At 53.2% G+C, this 21,570-nt stretch overlaps 2 protein-coding genes across 3 annotated transcripts; one reads left to right on the top strand and one right to left on the bottom strand.

The window, feature by feature from the left end:
* The first annotated feature begins 253 nt into the window (after positions 1-253).
* radx (RPA1 related single stranded DNA binding protein, X-linked) lies at positions 254-16,589 on the top strand. Of its 2 annotated transcripts, none has more exons than XM_088912348.1 (15): positions 254-873; positions 2,344-2,492; positions 3,420-3,591; positions 3,808-3,916; positions 4,626-4,714; positions 5,011-5,136; positions 6,898-6,999; positions 7,543-7,710; positions 8,643-8,782; positions 10,056-10,195; positions 11,062-11,145; positions 11,689-11,753; positions 11,992-12,318; positions 14,441-14,593; positions 15,046-16,589. In XM_088912348.1, the coding sequence occupies exons 1-15, from the start codon at positions 270-272 to the stop codon at positions 15,174-15,176; spliced, it is 2,559 nt and encodes an 852-aa protein (XP_088768474.1). In that variant the 5' UTR covers positions 254-269; the 3' UTR covers positions 15,177-16,589. The 2 variants fall into 2 exon arrangements, with proteins under 2 accessions (XP_088768474.1, XP_088768473.1); XM_088912347.1 differs by having other exon boundaries at positions 4,623-4,714.
* Positions 16,590-18,677: 2,088 nt separating this feature from the next.
* Positions 18,678-21,079, bottom strand: LOC148838591 (BTB/POZ domain-containing protein KCTD21-like). Its single transcript, XM_088911075.1, has one exon. It carries the CDS (start codon positions 20,604-20,606, stop codon positions 19,776-19,778), a length of 831 nt encoding a protein of 276 aa, XP_088767201.1. The 5' UTR covers positions 20,607-21,079; the 3' UTR covers positions 18,678-19,775.
* Between the last annotated feature and the right edge of the window lie 491 nt (positions 21,080-21,570).

The following is a 21,570-nucleotide window of genomic DNA, read 5'->3' as shown; positions in this document are numbered from 1 at the left end:
ATTTAAAGATGTGTGACGACGAAGAAGATGACGTCATAATAAAAATGACCACAATTTGTCAAATCAAGAGTAAGTGGTAGATCCATACTCTGGTTGTTTAAGGAGAGCTAACTTTGCAATACTCCCTGAGAATATAAGTCATCCATGAACGGCCAATTTTAGAGCCTGTGGTCCTCCAAGCCTGCAGAGGGCGCTAATCCATCAGAGAGGCAAAAACTAAAAGTGGGCGTCTTAAAATACAGTATTTGTTTACAGTCGGGAAGGGGAGGATGGACGGTCTGAGGCAGGGCTCTGTCTTGCACAGGGCTCTTTCCCGGCCGATTTCTGCCTTTTCCTCCACTGACAGCGCGAAGACCTGCGGCGGGCCGCTGTATCTGCTGGCCATAGACCGGTACATGCGCGACCTGGAGTTCTCCGCTCACTTCCCGCAGGCGACCAGCGCCTCCGACTGCCTCTACGACGTCACGCTGAGCGACGGGCACTGCAAGATCCGCGCCAGCCTGCACCCCAGCCTGAACAGCCTGGCGGAGAAGAACGAGCTGAGATGCGGCTGCCAGCTGCGCCGGGTGAGGTTCGCCCCGGCGGCCGCGGAGATGGGCGGGGAGCGCGGCTGTCAGGGCTATCACGTCGTGAGCCTGGAGGTGCACCGGGAGGCGGGGGTCGCCGCTGGGCTGGCGGCGTTCAGCGCCGTGCAGGTGGACGCGATCCCCTGGTACGGCGTGGAGGGAGATGCCCAGCCGCGCGTCGCCCCCCTGAGGGCGAGAAGATGCTGCTACCTGCCTCTGTGGAACAACGTGGGTCTGCGGGGCGAGGTGTGGAGCAAGGCCCCTCCATCCGACTCGGATGACACGCCCCCGCCGAGCTGGACACAAGGTAGGCGCTTCTGAAACTCTTGACAGCTGGCAGCTTCTATCAAAAGCGGTGTGAATTCGTTACTGCTCATTTAAAAAACGCTTTGGTATGTTGTGTGTGGGTGTGAGACCGTTTGTTTTCTTCCTGATGCTTCTGTAGGTAATCTTTATTCAAGTCTGCTGGTGGCATGCTTCTTAATACCACAGTCTCAGAGCTCCAGGGAACTGGGTTGAATTCAAGCACCTGAGTACCTGCCCACTCGGGTCTCTGCCTGCTCGTGTCTCTGAACGGCACTGCGCACAACCTGTCTGCTGTCTGCTCGTGGCTCTGAACGGCACTGCGCACAACCTGTCTGCTGTCTGCTCGTGGCTCTGAACGGCACTGCGCACAACCTGTCTGCTGTCTGCTCGTGGCTCTGAACGGCACTGCGCACAACCTGTCTGCTGTCTGCTCGTGGCTCTGAACGGCACTGCGCACAACCTGTCTGCTGTCTGCTCGTGGCTCTGAACGGCACTGCGCACAACCTGTCTGCTGTCTGCTCGTGGCTCTGAACGGCACTGTGCACAACCTGTCTGCTGTCTGCTCGTGGCTCTGAACGGCACTGTGCACAACCTGCCTGCTCGTGGCTCTGAACGGCACTGTGCACAACCTGCCTGCTGTCTGCTCGTGGCTCTGAACGGCACTGCGCACAGCCTGCCTGCTCGTGGCTCTGAACGGCACTGCGCACAGCCTGCCTGCTCGTGGCTCTGAACGGCACTGCGCACAGCCTGCCTGCTCGTGGCTCTGAACGGCACTGCGCACAACCTGCCTGCTGTCTGCTCGTGGCTCTGAACGGCACTGCGCACAACCTGTCTGCTGTCTGCTCGTGGCTCTGAATGGCACTGTGCACAACCTGTCTGCTGTCTGCTCATGGCTCTGAACGGCACTGTGCACAGCCTGCCTGCTGTCTGCTCGTGGCTCTGAATGGCACTGTGCACAACCTGCTGCTCGTGGCTCTGAATGGCACTGTGCACAACCTGCCTGCTGTCTGCTCGTGGCTCTGAACGCCACTGTGCACAACCTGCCTGCTCGTGGCTCTGAACGGCATTGTGCACAGCCTGCCTGCTGTCTGCTCATGGCTCTGAACGGCACTGTGCACAACCTGCCTGCTGTCTGCTGTCTGCTCGTGGCTCTGAACGGCACTGTTGCTATTCCAGTTTGCTTTGGCTGAAGCTCTTTCACTTGAAACTTAATGGGCTAGACGCTAGGTCTGTACAGAGTCTGTGTGAAGGCCTCGGGCGTTTAGCCTTGTCTTCCCACATCAGAGCTCTGCTGGACACTGCTATGCAGCGATCCCCTCACAGCACGCGTGCCTAATCAGCAGGGAGTAACTTTCTCTCTTTCCCTAAGGCAAAGCCCGGCTCGGTCACGAAGCCCGTTCGGAGCCGCCCCTCTTGCCTGTTGCCTGTGCACATTAACAGTCCCCCTCTCTGGGCTCCCTGTGTGCTGCAGACCTCCAGCCGGTCGCTCTGTCCAAGCTCCGCAGGGCCTTCTTCAGCGGGGCCCGTCCCAGGCCGGGCGCCCTCGTCGTGCGCGTGCTGAGGAAGTCCCACCTCTTCCACTACGGCCGGCCGGACAAGAACTGCGAGTGTCCGTACCAGGTGAGCGGGGCCGCGTGGATCGCTTGCTTGCTCACTCCCCTTCGGGCCCAGTCAGCTGCTGTCAGTTCTCTCCCTTATAGCCCAGCAGTCGTAGGCGCGATTGCATGGGTGACCGCTATTGCACACAGCTGGATGTCCCAGTTTCCCGGGTCATCTGAAATCTAACATCTGGCTTGTGTAGAGGAGCCCTTGAGCCTCTAACACCAGGACTGTGTCAGTTTGCTGTGCAGCAACCATGTCACTCTGCAACTCACAACTGACAACCCACTGAAGCTCAGCAGGTGTGAGCCTGGCCAGTACCTGGAAGGGAGACCTCCAGGGAAAGCTGAGGTTGCTCCTGGATTAGGTGTTAGTAGGGCCAGTAGGGGGCGCTCACCCTCTGATCTGTGTTGGTCCTAATGCCTCAGTATAGTGACGGGGACACTATACTGCAAAAAAGGCGCTGTCCTTCAGATGAGACGTAAAACAGAGGTCCTGTGATCATTAAAAATTCCGGGGCTTTTCTCGAAAAGAGTAGCCCAGTTACCCCAGCGTCCTGGCCAAAATTCCCTCTGGCCTTTACCAGTCATGGCCTCCTAATAATCCCCATCTCTGAACGGGCTTCATCACTCTGTTCTCCTCCCCACTGAGAGCTGGAGTGTGGGGAGAGTACTGGCGCGCTATGGCTGCCGTCACATCATCCAGGTGGGGCTGCACATTGGTGGTGTTAGTGGGATTCCCCATTACCTGTAAAGTGCTCTCAGTGGAGTGTCCAGCAAAGCGCTATATAAGTGTAAGGAATTATTCTTGTTTCAGGCGGTCTGTGTGTGTCTCCACTCAGAAGGCTGTGTGCATGGGGCAGTCGTCCGTCCTGTGGAAATGAGATGTGTCCCTGCCGGTGTTCCTCTGGTGGGCCTGCAGCGCCTTACCCCCTCCTGTCTTTCCCAGGCCACGCTGGAGGTCGCGGACGCCACGGCCCAGGCCGCCGTCGTGCTGTGGAACTCCCTCTGCCTGGACTGGTACCGCAGCCTGGAGCCGGGCCTGGTGCTGCGGCTCCGCAACTACCGGGTCAAGGAGAGCTACTCCAGCCGGACGGGCAACTCTGCGGAGCAGGGCATCGGTAGGCCGGCGCGGTCTCGTGGCTCAGAGCCCGGTCAGGGGCACCGAGTTTGCTTTCCTTTAGTGCACAGTGAGAAAGCCATCCTGACACAGCAGCAGGGGGTCTTTCAAGCCTTAGGCTGAGAGGTGAAATTGTTTTACATATATTTTGCCAAGGACTAAACAACCCTCCTTTGCCTTTGGTTAAGATCTGGGGTGTTCTTGGTATTTGAAACAGAAATCAGCCTGAACTCCCGGAACCCTGCGGCAGCCATCACTGTGATCCCGGAGGAAGAGCAGCAGCGCCGGTGGAAGCTTCCCGCACTGACTTTTAACTTCCTGAACAGGTGCTCTCACACTCTTCCACTCACTCGCACACTCTCACTGTCTCTTCCACTCACTCACTCGCACACTCTCATTGTCTCTTCCACTAACTCACTCTCACTCTCACACTCACCGTCTCTCCCACTCACTCACCGTCTCTTCCACTCACCGTCTCTTCCACTCACCGTCTCTTCCACTCACCGTCTCTCACACTCACTGTCTCTCACACTCACTGTCTCTTCCACTCACTGTCTCTTCCACTCACTCACTCTCACACTCACTGTCTCTCCCACTCACTCACTGTCTCTTCCACTCACTGTCTCTCACACACAATTCAATTCAATTTCAATTCAAGGTGCTTTATTAGCATGACGGATGGGTACAATCAGTGTTGCCACTCACTCTCTTCCACTCACTCACTCTCACATTCTCACACACTCTCACACTCGCTGTCTCTACCACTCTCTTCCACTTTTACATTTTCACACTCAAACCTACACTCATTCTTTCACTCTCTCTTCCACTCACACACACTCGTGGACTCTCACACTCTCACTCTCATTCTCACTCTCGGCCTGTGCTGGAGAGGAACACCAGTGTTTCCACCTTCCTGGACTCCTCAGCTCCTGGAAACGCTCCGGCCTCCTTCAGGCCGGAATCAAGCCCCAGCTGCCTCAGGAGCGACGGGTCAGCTCCCAGTAACTCTTGACCGGTTGGATTGTCTTTCAGCAGCGAACTGGCTGGCTGTCACAGTGACCAAAGGTGTGATGTCATCGGCCTGGTGACGTTTGTTGGGCGGCCAGAGCGCATAAGAGCCAAAGGTGAGCCTGACCGGCCAGTGCGAAAGACTTTTTGTTGGTGGTGTCTGGAACACGTGTTATGTTCCCATAATGTGTCATCTTGGCACACAAACCGCAGAGAGGCGAGAGCATGCCAGAGAGTCAGCATAGCAACTGTACCGCCCCACCCCACGAGCGAGAGGGGCAGCTGTGGTCAGTTGACACCAGTGGTGTGCAGTGGCGCGCAGTGGTGAGCAGTGACACACATTAGTGAGCAGTGGTGAGCAGTGACGCACAGTAGTGAGCAGTGGTGCAAAGTGATGTGTCTTGTGTGGCAGGGCACGGGACGGGGGAATTCCTGCAGTACCGCTGGCTGACGCTGGAGGACGGGACGGGGGACCATCCCATCACTGTGCAGCTGTTCTCCACCTCACAGCCCGACCTCCAGGCCCTGATCTACCCCAGTAAGGAGCCGTCGCCACCCTGGAGAAAGCCACCTAACTGTAACAACACACACAGTCCAGCTCGCGTATGGCATCAGACTGGCTATATCGAGCCCCATCCCTCTTCACATCAGGCAGCCTGTTCTTCTGAAGCTCCTAGATCCATCAAACAGTCATATTCCATTGAAAATGGGGAGGTGTTATTTGCTTAAAATAAATGTTACCGCCCTCTTCAACCATAGCTTCTCTCCCACTGCCACCTGAACCTTGAATTTCCCTCTGCAGCTATTTAGCCTCTTGTGAAAATCTTCCTTACAATCCTGTTGCCTAATGTAGAGTTAGTATTTACTTATGCGTGTGATTACGAGCATGTGTTTTGCTTGTCTTTTCATTTCAGTTTGTATTCTGCTTTTTAATATGGTATGTGTTACGACCCCAAGTGTCTAGGGGTAAAGGGGTGTAACATTTAGGATAATTCTTTTGGAAGCAGGGGGGGTTTGGTGAGGGACTAGGAAGCGTGATAACAAGGGTAAGGAACTAGAGTGGTGCCAAAGGAAAGAAAATAACAAACAAAATGGAGCTGGCTAGGACAGTGAGGGAAAGCTAATCTGACTACAAAAGAAAACCCAAAACACATGGTCTTCGGCGTCTTCAACACCCGAGCTAACCTGCACTGACTACCCAAAACCATACAAGACAAACGGCACTCACCTGTACTAAACTAGTGTACTAATACAAAATCAACTAAGTGTGTAAGTGTACCCAACAACCTAAACTAACCTTATATACAAAAGTTCACACAAAAACACAAGTGAACCAGGAATACAAATAAGGGAAAACAAGAGTAATCAACAGGAGCAGGGTACAAAAGAACACAAGTTGAACATGTAACACTGGGGCAAGGTAATGGCAAAACAAGGATGAACACACAAACAAACGAAAGTACAAAGAAACTAACAAAAAAACCAACAAAACAACAAAGCCGAAGCTATACAAAAATACACACACACAAAGCAAAACAAACCAACAAACGAAGCCGAAGCAATAACCAGAACCAAACAGGACCGAAGTCAAACGAAAGGCCCCTCCTTGCTGAAAACCTCCATGTTATATGCTGAATAAGATGTGTTCTTATTGGCTGAGAGCTAATTGATGATGACGTCATACTGAAAGTGTGGTGTGATGGTGGGCCAATGGGGAAGGAAGAACAATCAAGGGTCAGCAGTGTGGACATAACAGAAAAACACACACAGAACACACACTGGGACGTAACATATGTGTTGTATGTCTGCCTCATCAGTGTTCTCGTGCTAGTATCAAACACAAATTCCACTAACTCCTGCTGTGTGGCAATAAAGAATTCCTTTCTGTTCTAGAGCGGATCGCTTTTTCTGTGTCACAATGTTAAACACAAGAGCTGCAAAAAGAACACAGCTGATCGCAGACTGTCAGCACAGATGCTGAGGGAGAAATACAGATCGCTCCTGCACCTACATGCCTGAAAACACTCCTAATTCTAGGTTCTGCTCTGCTTGATAAAGCCTCAGATTAATCTGGTGGACACTCCACCTGCTGATATACAAATTACTTTGGATTACAAGTGTTAAAATTGATAGAGACCAGACGCATGTAAGTTTGCACATATCGCTATAAGATGTAAAAGATAACCTTGAGGTGAATGGTAGCAAATCTGAACTTCCTGTGTTGTCCTAGTGGAGTGGCCTCTCATTCCTGATCGCATTACTGCAGCATAACGGTGTCTCTCTCTCTCTCTCACCCCAGTGTCGCTGTTGGTGTGCACTAACCTCAGGGTGGTGCAGACGGCCCCCGGCCCCAGCATGCTGTACCTCACCAACACCAAGTTTACCCAAGTCTACGGCACAGGTGAGCTGAGCTGAGGACCTGCTCCAGCAGCCTCATGGGAAGAGAACAGGGGTCGTGCAGGTCTCTGCAAGCCTGCTGCTGCCATTAATTCAAGTTCAAGTTCACGTTTATTTGCCATCCCAGCCCTATACAAGTACACAGTGGAACGACATATCGTTCCTCCTCGTCCACGGTGCAAATACAGCAGGACAGACAGGACACTGGCATAGACATTGTAGGCAGGATACCCATAGCGCCGAGTGCAGACAGGTCAAATTACAAGGCAATACATAATACAATATACACAACACACTGGGGGGATTTAAATACTGTAAAATGGCAACTGAAATCGAAATGTGTGAGAGAGCAGCCGGGCGGGATGACTTCAGCTGTGGGGTTCAGCCGTTTGCTGATAAGAATAATTACACATGTGAGGCCTCGTATTCCGACCACTCGGCTTTAATGATGCAGCTGTTTCGACAGTTGAAGTCATTCTTCAGCCCCGCAACGTTAAGGTTTGGGACAGCTGCTCTCTCATCGGGATCATTCCCGTTCGTGTTGCAGGGCACCACACTGGCAGGCCCTACAGGAAGCTCCCGGCGGTCCAGCGGTTTCTGCGGTGGGTGGACACGCTGAGGGACGAGGACATTCTGAGCCAGTCGGCCGTGGGCGGATACTTCACCTTTCCTCAGCTCCCCGCCGCCCTGGAGCAGTTCCTGAAGGAGGGAGAAGGTACGTCCTTGTCCATCATGCCTTCTTGAGGAAAGCTGCTGGGATACCCAGGGCACTCCATGGAAAGCTAAGGTTGCTGCTGGAAGAGGTGTTAGTGGGACCTGTAGGGGGCGCTCACCCTGCAGTCTGTGTGGGTCCTGATGCCCCAGCATACAGTAAAAAAGGCGCTGTCCTTCAGATGAGACAGAACTCCTGACTCTCCATGGTCATGGCACTTATCAAATCATGGCCTCCTAATAATCCCCATCTTTGAACTGGCTTCATCACTGTGTTCTCCCCACTAATTGCTGGTGTGTGGGGAGCATACTGGGGCACTTTGGCTGCCATTGCACCAACCAGGTGGGGCTGCACATTGGTGGTGGTGGAGGGGAGTCCCCATTACCCGTAAAGCACTCTGAGTGGAGTGTCCAGAGAAACACTAAGTGTAAGGAATTATTATTATTGCATAGCTGGGAAAACAGCTGCACACTCTTGAACATCTAACCTTCTTCTGAGGAAGGTATCATCAGAAGCTCTGGAAGAAGACCCTCACTAGATTTTAGTTTGAACTAAGTCACAGACAGCGTGGAGGTTGTCAGTTCGTGTGGGTTTCCCCTGGGTGCTCCGGTTTCCTCCCACAGTCCAGGGACGTGGTGGTAGTGTAATTGGCTTCTGGGACCATTGGTCCCAGTGTGGGTATGTGTCTCGTGATGATCTGGCGTCCCGTCCTGGGTGGGTTGTTTGCCGGGACAGGCTCCGACTAATTCCGGATAACCGGGAAGATAAAGGGGCTAGAAGAAGGATGGATAAGTTATTGAAATCCTTCGGACATGCCGTGAGGAAGCCACTGGTCACACGTCCTACATAACCGGGGCCTCTTCCTTCTGAGGTTTCTGGTTAATGGCGTGAATCCAGGCCTGCCCAGAGGAGCTGTACCTGTCTGCTGTGCGCAGGTAACGCCCCCATGCTGAGCGCCAGCGAGCTGCGGCGAGAGGCCGAGAGACTGCAGTACCGGGAGCGCCGGCGGTTCGCCTTTCAGGGCACGGTGATGGCGGTGGGGCACAGCGAGGTCCACGGCTCGTCCGCGGCACTGGTGAGCAGACACGGCCGGCACGGGGAGGGTCGCACGGCTGCCGTTGGGACCTCCCGCTGACACCTCGGCCTGCTTGTAACGTACACTTCACCGAAACGGGCCTCCGCACGGCCCGAGCGAGTTGGTCTTGTCACTGAGATTGAGAAGAAGGCGGCATTCGGCACAGAGGGGTTTGACCATCTTGGCTTGGACATTTTCCTCACACACACAAACCGGGATGCACCCCCACACCCTGGCACTGAGCGCTCACTTGTCCAACGGGTTTCTTTTCACTCCACTTCTGCGAACATGAGAACCGTCGGAAACGAGACAAGGCTGTTCATCCCCTCCGGCCCGTGAGGTAGCTGGAGGAGATCTTTGGATCGATTAGTTACTGTTGCTTTAAGGAAGCCACTGGTTTCTCCAGCATTGCGTAATCTCCTGGAGACTGTCAGAGGCTCAGATTCTGGTAGCGTTGTTATGAAGCGAGTCCTCAATGGAGACACCTGGCTAGTGTCAACATTTCCAGCTTCCTAGCAACGGGTTGTTTGCTGGGATGGCACTGGTCCCAGATTCAGTGATCAGAGCCATCATAAAATGTCTACCTTGGTTTACCTTAGTTAATGAAGTTCTGGGTCGATGATTAAGTGTCAATCAACAGCCCAGGAATAGGGATAAAACAGGGCGCCAGAAAAAGAGGGATTACAGAGGGTAAAGGAAGACAAAAAGGGAGATATCAAAGGCGAGGGTTCCTTATTCAGATCATCTGGAACAACAGGGAGGTTTTTGAACCTCGTTAAGAGAGCTTGCTGTTGTTATTCTGCTGTTTGGAACTTTGATTTCCTGTGTAAAGAATCCCTTGGTTAATAATGGCCTTGCGTTTTTAGAATAGGGAGAATGGTTCTCGTTCATGTTGTGGCATCCACGATTGTAAAGAGAGAGATTTAACAGCAGGTTGTAATCTGTTTAGTATCTCTTCTCTTGGCCTGTAAGAGTCAAATACTTGGTAGCAGTCTGGGGATATTCTTGGCAAAATCTTTTCAGGTTGGGGGCCGTGCTTATTTTTAATTATTGATCCGTCAGCTCGATCATTTCCTGATATTTCTCTAGTGTCGTAATCCTCTTTTTGTAACAGTATAGCTCTGCCCGGACAACCTAATTAACGTAACCGTGTATGTTTGTTTTTTGTCCCATGTGCCTTGGGAATCCATTGACAGAAGGCTCTAGCTGACAGGAGGGTGGGTGTTGTGGTCATTAAGCAGGCTGTGTCTCTGCGCTGTGTTGTGCTCCTCAGGAGGAGAGCGCCCTCTCAGCTGAGGCTACGTGCGCCAGCCCCTGCCGTCTGCAGACATCTCCCAGGAGCCCACCGACTGCCCTGTGGTCAGCTCAGCGTTCCCCGGAGATCCCCATCCTGCCTCGCTTTCCTCGAAGCAGGTGAGTCTGCGTCCTAGTGGCGCCTCGACCTGCGTCCCAGCTGTCGGACACCTGTCCCCTTGTCCCGTTGCGGGACACCTGATCCCTCGGCTTCGTTCAACCCCGAACTAGGAGCTCTGGCCTTGGTGGATGGAGTCGCAATAAAGATATTGCAACCTTCGCTCTTCTAATTCTGGTCTCCTATCTGTCCCCCAAGCCCGTCTACATTCTATGGGTGACAGGGCCTTCTCCTGTTATGCCCCCAAGCTCTGGAACTCTCTGCCCAAGGATATCAGAGAGTCACCTGCTCTAAACTCCTTCAAATCCAGACTCAAAACCCTCTTCTTTAGAAGAGCCTTTACTGAACTGGTTCCATTCTTCACCCCTCTACTCTTCCTTGTACCACCATCCACGGTCTCCTCTGTATATTGTAATTGTGTTTTATCTTGTGTAGTCTTTTTATTTATTGTTGTTGTCATTCTGTAAAGCGCTTTGAGAAGCCACCTTTAAAGGCGCTTTATAAAATAAAGTTTATTATTATTATTATATTCTAACTCAAAATGTATTTTAAGTCAGTTTGAAAGCACCACTGGAGTATTACTGCTTTACAACTGGTGTCTTGTGTCTTGTGTCTTGTGTCTTGTGTCTTGTGTCTTGTGTCTTGTGTCTTGTGTCTTGTGTCTTGTGTCTTGTAGTTTAAGGTGTACGTCAGTTCACACCGCAGGGAATCGCGATGAAAGGAATTTTTATCTTCTCAGTGCAGCTGTAATTCTGCATTGCAACCCACCTTGTACAGTAGGTTGCCCTGCCCTGTAGCGCTCGTTGACAGGGCAGCGGGGGGAACTGCTCAGTGAAGGACCGGTCCTGAGACTGATTTGCTCTTGCAGCCTGGTGGCCAGCTGCCCAGCCGGGGGATCACTCAAGCGACAGCTGGTTGACAAGAGGAGCGACTGGGAGCTGCAGAGAAAAAGGTTCGTCTTCCTGTTGGCAGGACCGGGCAGTCCGAGTCCTGCCTGGTGCTCATTCGCTGCCGTGAAAAATGTGAGTTCGAGCTAAGAAAGTAATGACCCTCCCAGTGTCTACTGAAAACCAGAAGCACTTTATTTCTGAGCTTCTGTGACGTTTCTGATGGAAGGCTTCGTGGAGCTTTAGTGCTGGGTTTCTTGGGAATTTCCTCCAGAGGATTTGCTACGGAACTGGAAGGGTTGCAGGCAGTTCACCAGCCTGTTGGTTACCCGATTAGGAAGGTGGCCGTGTGTCTTGAGCAGAATTTCCGAACGTCTTCTCCTTTGGGGAGAGAGGCCAGCAGGCCAGTGGGGCAGCCCGAGGCCCTAGGAAACATCACAGTGGTTCATGGTTCAACGCTGAACACTGCTCAGCCTCAACACTGATCTGACCCTTCCAAAGAAACCCCTTCGCTTTAAGAGGTGTCCTTCAGTTTGATCTGCTGAGGTTTGATGACGTTTGATCCTCATTGTGTGTACATTCCTTGTGTCCTGTGTTCTGTCCCGCAGGCCAGCCCGACCCTCCGGGACACCTCCGCAGAGGGGCCAACAGGCTGCCCCAGAGGCCGACAGCGGTATGGGTCCTTTCTCGTTCATGCCTCTCACCTGTTAGCCCAGTTCACCCTGTGCTGCAGACTGTAGGAACTGTAGTACTGCAGCAATGTTGTCACTATATTGGGCACAAGGGCCTGGACTTGTCGTGCAGCAAGAGGGTGGAATAACTGGTCAAGATCTGACCTGTCTCTTCTGGACTTGCCCTGGGGCGAAAAGACTGAACGAACGTGTAAACCAATCTCATCTCCTCTTTGGTAGGTTGCACTCTCTGGGAGGCCACCATGGAGTTCCTGCACGACAGGGAAGAAGACGCCAGCTTCTCAACCTCCTACAGCACCGCGTCCACAGTTGTCTCCAGTAGCGAGCCGAACTGGTCCGAGTCCTCCTGGGCCGGGGCTCGGCTCGGACAGTCTGGCATCGCCATGGAGACGCTGCCGCTGAAGTGCAGCTATGAGCGCCGGGAGGTGCAGACTGCGGCAGTGGGGCTACAGCCGGGGCGGCTCCAGCAGACGCTGCCAGACGAGAAACTGCACACCTTCGCAACCGCGGCCTGCTATGAAGGGCACTTCACCTTCACTATCACAGGTACGTGTGTGTCGCAGAGGTGCTGTAGCCCAAAGTTCCAGCCTGCCGTACAGACGCTGCAGTCTGAGGTTCCAGCCTGCCGTACAGATGTGCAGTCTGAGGTTCGAGCCTGCCATACAGATGTGCAGTCTGAGGTTCGAGCCTGCCATACAGACGCTGCAGTCTGAGGTTCGAGCCTGCCGTACAGATGTGCAGTCTGAGGTTCCAGCCTGCCGTACAGACACTGCAGTCTGAGGTTCCAGCCTGCCATACAGACGCTGCAGTCTGAGGTTCCAGCCTGCCGTACAGACGCTGCAGTCTGAGGTTCCAGCCTGCCGTACAGACGCTGCAGTCTGAGGTTCCAGCCTGCCATACAGACGCTGCAGTCTGAGGTTCCAGCCTGCCGTACAGACGCTGCAGTCTGAGGTTCCAGCCTGCCGTACAGACGCTGCAGTCTGAGGTTCCAGCCTGCCATACAGATGTGCAGTCTGAGGTTCGAGCCTGCCATACAGATGTGCAGTCTGAGGTTCGAGCCTGCCGTACAGACACTGCAGTCTGAGGTTCCAGCCTGCCGTACAGACACTGCAGTCTGAGGTTCGAGCCTGCCATACAGATGTGCAGTCTGAGGTTCCAGCCTGCCGTACAGACGCTGCAGTCTGAGGTTCCAGCCTGCCGTACAGACACTGCAGTCTGAGGTTCCAGCCTGCCATACAGATGTGCAGTCTGAGGTTCCAGCCTGCCATACAGATGTGCAGTCTGAGGTTCCAGCCTGCCGTACAAACGCTGCAGTCTGAGGTTCCAGCCTGCCATACAGATGTGCAGTCTGAGGTTCCAGCCTTCCGTACAGACACTGCAGTCTGAGGTTCCAGCCTGCCATACAGATGTGCAGTCTGAGGTTCCAGCCTGCCGTACAGACACTGCAGTCTGAGGTTCCAGCCTGCCGTACAGACACTGCAGTCTGAGGTTCGAGCCTGCCATACAGACGCTGCAGTCTGAGGTTCCAGCCTGCCGTACAGACACTGCAGTCTGAGGTTCGAGCCTGCCATACAGACACTGCAGTCTGAGGTTCCAGCCTGCCGTACAGATGTGCAGTCTGAGGTTCCAGCCTGCCGTACAGACGCTGCAGTCTGAGGTTCCAGCCTGCCGTACAGATGTGCAGTCTGAGGTTCGAGCCTGCCATACAGATGTGCAGTCTGAGGTTCCAGCCTGCCGTACAGACGCTGCAGTCTGAGGTTTGAGCCTGCCGTACAGATGTGCAGTCTGAGGTTCGAGCCTGCCGTACAGATGTGCAGTCTGAGGTTCCAGCCTGCCATACAGATGTGCAGTCTGAGGTTCGAGCCTGCCGTACAGATGTGCAGTCTGAGGTTCCAGCCTGCCATACAGACGCTGCAGTCTGAGGTTCCAGCCTGCCGTACAGATGTGCAGTCTGAGGTTCCAGCCTGCCGTACAGACGCTGCAGTCTGAGGTTCGAGCCTGCCGTACAGACGCTGCAGTCTGAGGTTCCAGCCTGCCGTACAGATGTGCAGTCTGAGGTTCCAGCCTGCCATACAGATGTGCAGTCTGAGGTTCGAGCCTGCCATACAGATGTGCAGTCTGAGGTTCCAGCCTGCCGTACAGACGCTGCAGTCTGAGGTTCCAGCCTGCCGTACAGATGTGCAGTCTGAGGTTCGAGCCTGCCATACAGATGTGCAGTCTGAGGTTCCAGCCTGCCGTACAGACGCTGCAGTCTGAGGTTCCAGCCTGCCATACAGATGTGCAGTCTGAGGTTCGAGCCTGCCATACAGATGTGCAGTCTGAGGTTCCAGCCTGCCGTACAGACGCTGCAGTCTGAGGTTCGAGCCTGCCGTACAGATGTGCAGTCTGAGGTTCCAGCCTGCCGTACAGACGCTGCAGTCTGAGGTTCCAGCCTGCCGTACAGACGCTGCAGTCTGAGGTTCGAGCCTGCCGTACAGACGCTGCAGTCTGAGGTTCCAGCCTGCCGTACAGACTCTGCAGTCTGAGGTTCGAACCTCAGACTGCCGTACAGACGCTGCAGTCCCAAAAGCTATGGCCTGCAGTATGAGCCTGTAGTGGAAACTCCACAGTGTCAGCAGTGCAAGAGGTATGAATCTGTGACGTGCACGTCTTGCTCTTTCTTCTCTAGACCTCGGTAAGACTGTAGCCCTCCAGACCGTTTTCATCCCAGCATCCCCCGGAAACTGGCACTGGCCCCTGCTGCCCGAATCCCACGACAACAGCTGGCCGGCCGTCCTGGCACACGGAGGTTTCTCGCCCTCCTCGGCACCCCCCGCTCCCCGTGAGTCTCCCTGCAGGAGGTCACACCACCAGTCCCTGACTGCGGCCGCCAGCGACTGGCCCGGCCTCACCCCTTGGTGTTTTACTGCTCAGTATGGCGGAATGTCCTACTGCTCCACGGGTCTGTCGCTCAGCCTTCCTTTACAGCAGAGGGCATGCTGAGGCTCACAACTGTACCATTAGTTTCATGATTTTTGGGGTGTGTTAGTCTTTGCCCAGGCTAATTTAAAACCTAAGGTTATTTTTTTTATTAGTAGAAGCCTTTGTCCAGGGCAGTAATTTCTCTAACACAGTAACATGATTTCACAGGTAATTGTAAGTCGTAGAGTGCAGCGAGTGCATACAGTACAGTGCATGGTACAGAATGGTAATATAATTGAACCGTTAAAATATCTCGGGTGGCCGGTAGTATTCCACCTCAGTCCAGCCCTGTCTCTCCCATGCTCCCTGCAGGTGACCTGTTGGCCACAGCCGGCCGGCTGACCAATCGGAGGATGGTGTTCGTGATTGACATGTGCCAGCTGGGTGGTGATAGGCTGGAGCTGGTGCTGAGCCGCGCCTTCCCGCTGAGCACGAGCCTGTGAGCCTCCTGGGCCTTCTGACGGCTGGCCAGCACCTCTGAGGCTCGTGTTGATGTTCCGGATGTTCAAAATGCCATGCCAACCATGCGACAGTGTGACCCGTTTTGTTTCACGAAGCCCAGCTCGGTTCTGTTGAGATCAGACCGGGCAGCAAGACGTGAAGCTCCCTGGTTACTCCAGCGATCATGGTGATCTAGAACTCAGTCTGGGGGCTCCAGGGCTGTGCACACTGAACATTTTCTTTCAACACCATCGTGGCTTTATTTGCATTTTTAGTCTGGAGTAGTTTTTAGTAAAGACTGAATTCTGATCCGACTGCTTTTCAGTTTTTGGTACAGACCTGTCTCAGGCCAGGAGTGAAGGAAGACATTTGAACTGACCACCTGTCACACTTGACACTATAAAAAGGGTGTTTTTTATTTCAAACTATAGGTGGGTCAAAATTGTGTTGATGTAATACAGGCTAAGATAAGTTAATTGTATTTATTTATTTGAATGTTGTGTATTTATATTGTCGGACGTTGCAGAGCCCTGAGGTGCAGGAGTGGGATTAGCTCAGGGTGGGAGTGGGAGCTGTCCATCCCTGGCGGTGCTGAAACCAGTCCACACTGGGGCTGTGGTGGTGCAGTGAGGGTGTCGTTCTTCTGGAGGGCTGCGCTCTGAGGTGTTGTAGTGGGGGTCTCTCTCTGACAGCAGAGGGACACCCCCCATTACAACTTCCTCCCTTTCTTTGTGCTGCACTCTGACAGCAGACCAGGGCTAGGGTGCCTTCTAGGTGCCAGGGCGGAGCAGTGGCACTGTGGCTCAGGATCTGCGCCTGTGGCTGAAAGGTTGCTGGTTCAAATCACACGGCCAGCAGAGGAATCCTACTCTGTTGGGCCCCCTGAGCAAGGCCCTTAACCCCCAACTGCTCCAGGGGCGCCGTACAATGGCTGACCCTGTGCTCTGACCCCAAGCTTCTCTCCCTGTCTGTGTGTCTCATGGAGAGCAAGCTGGGGTCTGTGAAAAGACAAATTCCTAATGCAAGAATTTTTATAGGGCTAATAAAGTGACCTCTTATAAAGTGATACATTCGTACCCATTTGCAACAAAGTGCTTCTGTCTGATCTAACCGCCCTCCCCACCCTGCTTTGTAGGTGTGATGGCTGCAGCACAGGGGCCTGTAACAGGGGCCCGAAATCTTTCAATGCACTGCTGTCACCCCCCAAGAGCTCTGAGCCCCTGTGTTAAGAGGGTTTATGCTCTGTGAGTTTGAGCTGTGGAAGAGTTTGAGCTGTTTAGCAGCAGCGGCAGTATTATTTAAAGATGTTCCTTCAACTGTTGCCGAAAGTGTTCATGTTCAAAAGCCTTTATTCCCAGATGTTATTTGCACAATATGTTTGATACTGACTTTACAAAAAATATTTTAAAATGTCTTTTGAGTCTTTCTTTTTTCCATTCTAACTCATTAATAGTTTAAATGCAGTCGCATAATACAAGATTAGAGTCTGGTTTATTTTTTAAAAATTTAAGTTGGGTTTTTTTTTTTTGCAGGGGTAGCATAGGGGCTATCAATTAAAAAATCCCAAAATGATACAGTGAACCTTGCGGTTTATATTTGAGTTTTTCTACACCCTCAAATACACCCTCAGAGATTTGAGTGGCACTTGTCATGGCTGTGTCCTTCACACATGGGTCACAGAAATCACTCTTCTCTTATCTATATGCCTTGTGCCCTTCCCAACAGCAAGACTTGGTCCAAACCTCTATACACGTGCCTGTAAAATGTGGTTTAAGAGCTGGCCAGTCCTGATCCTGGAGGGCCAGTGTGGCTGCAGGTTTACTGGTGCTCTGTAGATCTACAGCCCTGCAAGAGTTGGGAGAAGGTGTTAAATTGGACCAGTGAAGCCAGTAACCAGCTGATTGAGCTTGCTAGGAGCCCAGCTGCAGTGAAAACCTTCCTATACACTGGCTTTCCAGAGCAGATGGATGGGACAGCACTGGTCTAAATAGATTATGCAAGTCAATAAAGACACTAAATACGTGCGAGGCAGCTCCAGTGTTAGAAGGGTTCAAGACTCACAGCTCATACAGCCATTTTGCAATCGGCAACTAATTAAGAATAAGATTGATGATTGCACATGTGATGGCACTGGTACACGTCACCATAGTCGCAACATTGCTATGTGACAGTGTGTTTTCTTTGTTTGTTCGCATTTAAGTAGTCGGTCCTTTTTTTCAGACTACTCCAGGATCCTAGATCAATCCATCCATTGGGTCGCTCACAGCTGCTTGGCCCTCTTCCTTTTCCTTGAGTCTATACTTGGACAGGACAGGTCTTCATCTCTCCACTGTCTTTCCTCCCTAATCACCAGGCACTGGAGTGTTTCTATTCACTTTGTGACGCCCAGCTGTTCATGCTCTTCAGCTTTGCTCTGCATTCTGTCTTCGATCTGCAGACACTGGAGAATTCAACTTTTAACGCCATGTCACCCATCTGTAAAATTCGGTAAAGCTGTCAGTTTAAATCAAGCAGACACTGATGCTTAACTCTTCATGCCCAGCTCTCAGTCTCCTCTGGTCACAGTTCGCCTTAACTTGTCTTCATCCTTAACACACAGGTCTCCATCTTCACATTAATATGTAGTACAACAATTCGGCCATCTCTTTCTGCAGTGAGCACTAGATCTTCATTAACAGCCACTAGAGATCCCCAGCCACTCATCACTAACTCTTCCAGCTGATCCAGACACAGTCTGGGTCTGACTGTCACACACAGAGCCCTTTCTCACCACCCCTTTGCCCTCATGTGGGATTTCATGCCATCCATTTCTTGGCCACTTTAGCCAGGAAGAACATACAAACTCCACACAGACAGCACCCCAGGAATAGAACCCAGGGCCTCGGCACTGTGCTACCGTGCCACCCTCAAATGGAGTAATCCATCTGAATTAACCAGAGCAGCTGTGTCTCGACAGACGTGTCGTGACAGCTTCTTGTGCAAGTCCTGTCATTATATAATAATAATACAGAAAGACTGCAGCTTTCCTCTCATTTCAAGCCATATGAGCACAACTCAGATCTTTGATGGACAGAATCCAGTAGATTTTTTAGGATCACTTTTAAAATCAAGAGATTTCATGTGTTAATTTGGTCCAGTTAAGCTAACGATTAAGAGCAGAGGGGGAATGAAAAGCTGCAGAGGCCGTGGCCCTTCCGGACTGGAGCTGTGCACTGATCCGACAGCCGGGTCTTGTGACTCTGACGCAGTGCTGTTAAACTGCCAGAGAAGACAAAGAGCTGAGCGCTGCTGCTCCCGGCCGGAATAACAACGAGCCTTTCAGGCAGCGAGAGCCGAGCGGAGCAGCCAGCTGTCTGGGAATGCCCTGTGTGTGCATCTCACAATGGTACCAGGCGCAGTGCGCGGGGCTCTGCTTAGTCACTTCCTCACAGCACAGAAGACCTGCACACCGGCTGAGTTGCTTCTTACGGAAAAAAAAATTCCAGTCTGTTATCACTACTGCCCCACTTTAAATTGCATTTATTAATGTTAGAAGGAATATGTTTAATAAGCAGCATGGAGTGCGGTTGTAAACATTCAAGAAAACCCAAAGGTTCTGACCCTCTTAACCCAAAAGAAAGCCTCAGAGTTGTCATAAGACTGAACAAAGGCACAGGTGTGATTTCCTGTGGTGCAAATGAAGTTACTCCACCCGTTCCAGAGAGGACCCGCCAGCCTCCTGTGGCACAGCACTTAAAATCCACTCCAGGTTTTCTTGTACCTGGAACAGAACCGGTCTTGGTGAGACGAAGTCAGCTCACATGGCTTCTCCAGAAGAGCATGTCGGAGGCTGGAGCAGAGACTTCGCATTGGACAAGAGGCACTTACCGAGAACTATGTAAACATGCAGGAGCCCCTGCTCCCCAGCAGGGGGTGCCATTCCACCAGCCATCAGCACCCCCCACCAGATCCGCCTCCACTTTCCCCCGAAAATCACTCAGAAATCGTTAAAGGTTGGTCTGCCTTGACAAAGGCATGCCATCGCAAGCCGAGCTTGACCCGGAGTGCTTGGGCTGCAACAAACTCACCGTGAACTCTACCGTCGGTCGCGAGAAGAGCGAGCACCTTGTGCATTAAAGTTCAAGTAAGTTAGAGCAGCTAAAGTGCCATTAAGACTGGGAGGTAAGGTCGTCACGCTCACAGTTTGAACAGAAGACTCATCTTCGGCCGTGCTGTTGGGGGAACGTTGAGGCTTGGGGCAAAAAAGCCAGGTCACAGGCCCTCGTTCTGCCCCACAAACGAGCCAACACAAGCCCCCACCCCACCCCACTCTCACCCCAGCAGCCTCCCCTCACCGAGAGAAAGAGGGGCATCAAAACCATGCTGTCGCCCACCGCTGCTTCTGCATTCAAACGTTACCGCGTTACAGATGAGTGACAGAGTCCGTACGGGTACGCGCCTTAGTGCAGCACGGTCTTTCCCTGACCCCCTCCGCGCAGTTAAAGCCACAGGGTGAGTTTTTCCCACAGTGAGTTCCGCAGTGTTAGTCGTTAATAACCCCAGCGCAGCAGAACGCAGCTCGGGGGGGCCGCGAGAGGGACTCTTCCCCAGCTGCCGGCTCCTCAGTACCTGACGAACCGCAGCGACCTGCAGTTGAGGATGTCGGCGGGGTCGGGGAAGACTGAGTCCACCCGGAAGCCCTCGGCCAGCGCCAGCTTCAGCACCTCCTCCATGAAGGCCCGGGTGTCGGGCACGGCCAGGCTGCCGCGGGGGGGCGGGGCGGCGGCGGCCAGCTCGCGGAAGCGGTGCTTCTCGTACTGCTCGGGGGGCAGCTGCTCGGGCCGGGGGGTCCACTCCAGCCGCAGGTAGTTGGGGCGGCCCTCGTCGGGCTGGGGGGCCAGGGGGCCGTCGCGGGCGCGGAGGTAGGAGAAGCGCCGGCAGAGGAGCTGGACGAAGGCGCAGGAGGTGCAGAAGACGTTGGCGGTGTGGACCCGCACGGCGACGGTGCACAGCTCGTAGTTCTCGGGGGCCCGCTTGAGGTTGAAGTGCAGCATGCGCAGCTGGCTGTCCACGTCGGCGCTCAGCACGGCGCTGCGGCCGGCCGGCCCGCCCTCGCCCGCCTCCCGCCGCCCGATCTCCTCCAGCAGCGGCCGGATCTGGTAGAAGTCGGCCTCGCGCTTCAGCAGGGACATCTCCTTGAAGTCGTCGGGCAGGTCCAGGCTGCTGGAGCGCAGGTAGTTGAGGATGTAGCGGAAGACCTTGCCGTCCCGGTCGATGAAGAAGTTGCCCCTCCGGTCCCGGAGCAGGGGCAGCTGGCCCTTGAACATGGCGCCCAGCATGGAGTCCTGGCAGCGGGTCAGCGTGTCCAGCGTGGTGGTGTAGACCTCGCCGCCCACGTTCAGAGACACGGGGTCCTGCAGGGCGTTGCTGTCCGGGTTATTTAAATTCAGCATCCTGCCGCTGCCGGGATCCTCTCCCCCTCTCTTCCTTAACGCCTGGAAGCAGTCACCAGAAGCGAGGATGTGGGCCACCTTCACAAAAACCAGGGCGGGTTCACAACACGGAGCACCCTCCTCTCCCGCTTTGCGCTGTTAATTTTATGTTCTTCTTCTTCTTTGCCGGTCAGCTGATACTGGCGTTGCGTAACGCCGAGATCTGGTTTCGTCAGGGTCAGGCTGCCGGCAGAGCCAGCAACAGTAAAATGAATGAGCTCGGGAACCGACTTGATGGTGATTTGTTGTTGTTGTTGTTGTTGTCGCTCGAAACAACAAGAGAGAGAAAAAAAACGGCGCGTCCCGATTAGACCCGCAGGATTGGGGCCGCCGTCGTCGTCCTCCTCTTTCTCGTTCTGTTTGTTTACTGCTGCATATTTCGGGCTGTCGCTGAGAGAGCCGAAAGGGGGGGATTTAAACGTTTTCCCTGCTGCTCGCCCGAGGCTCCAGTTTCGGGGGAGAGACTCGGCGCTGCGCCTCCGTCCCGCCCTTTAAAGAGGCAGCCGGGCCGGACGGGCCGCGTGTCGGTGCTCGACTCGCCGTCTGCCAGACCGATGGCAAAAGGACTTAAAATCTTAAAATCCGAAAGTCTGAACAAGCGTGGAGTTTCGAGTTTGATCCTGGACCGCTGCGTGCATCCTCACCTGATATTAACCATTTCCATTTTTTGAACAGCTGTTTCCCGACGCGTTCCTGACACATTGATTTCCCTTATCAGACATTATGCAATGAGCTATTATCACTTGTTTATAACAGATTTCCACTTGTATGTTTAATTTCTGTGCGCTCAATTGTATTTTCTGTATGCGTTACTATAGTTAAGGGTTTTCATACTGTAGGTCCATGAAATTATGTTAAGAACTAGTTTCTCCTGTCATGTTTGTGCGCTGTTAATGTTTTACAGCGCGTTGAGTGAGTTGAACAT

Source organism: Atractosteus spatula, chromosome 3 (assembly GCF_055471065.1).
Source record: "Atractosteus spatula isolate fAtrSpa1 chromosome 3, fAtrSpa1.hap1, whole genome shotgun sequence".
Lineage (NCBI taxonomy): Eukaryota > Metazoa > Chordata > Actinopteri > Semionotiformes > Lepisosteidae > Atractosteus > Atractosteus spatula.
Note: the sequence above shows the minus strand (reverse complement) of the source record. Positions and strands in the feature narration are given on the sequence as shown.

Excerpts from the sequence above, each read along its gene's own strand:
- radx (XM_088912347.1), top strand. The coding sequence starts at position 270 with ATGGACGGTCTGAGGCAGGGCTCTGTCTTGCACAGGGCTCTTTCCCGG. Across the intron at positions 2,493-3,419 it reads ACTGCGAGTGTCCGTACCAG|GCCACGCTGGAGGTCGCGGA; the intron begins GTGAGCGGGGCC and ends TGTCTTTCCCAG. Across the intron at positions 8,783-10,055 it reads ACGGCTCGTCCGCGGCACTG|GAGGAGAGCGCCCTCTCAGC; the intron begins GTGAGCAGACAC and ends TGTGCTCCTCAG.
- LOC148838591 (XM_088911075.1), bottom strand. The coding sequence starts at position 20,606 with ATGCTGAATTTAAATAACCCGGACAGCAACGCCCTGCAGGACCCCGTG.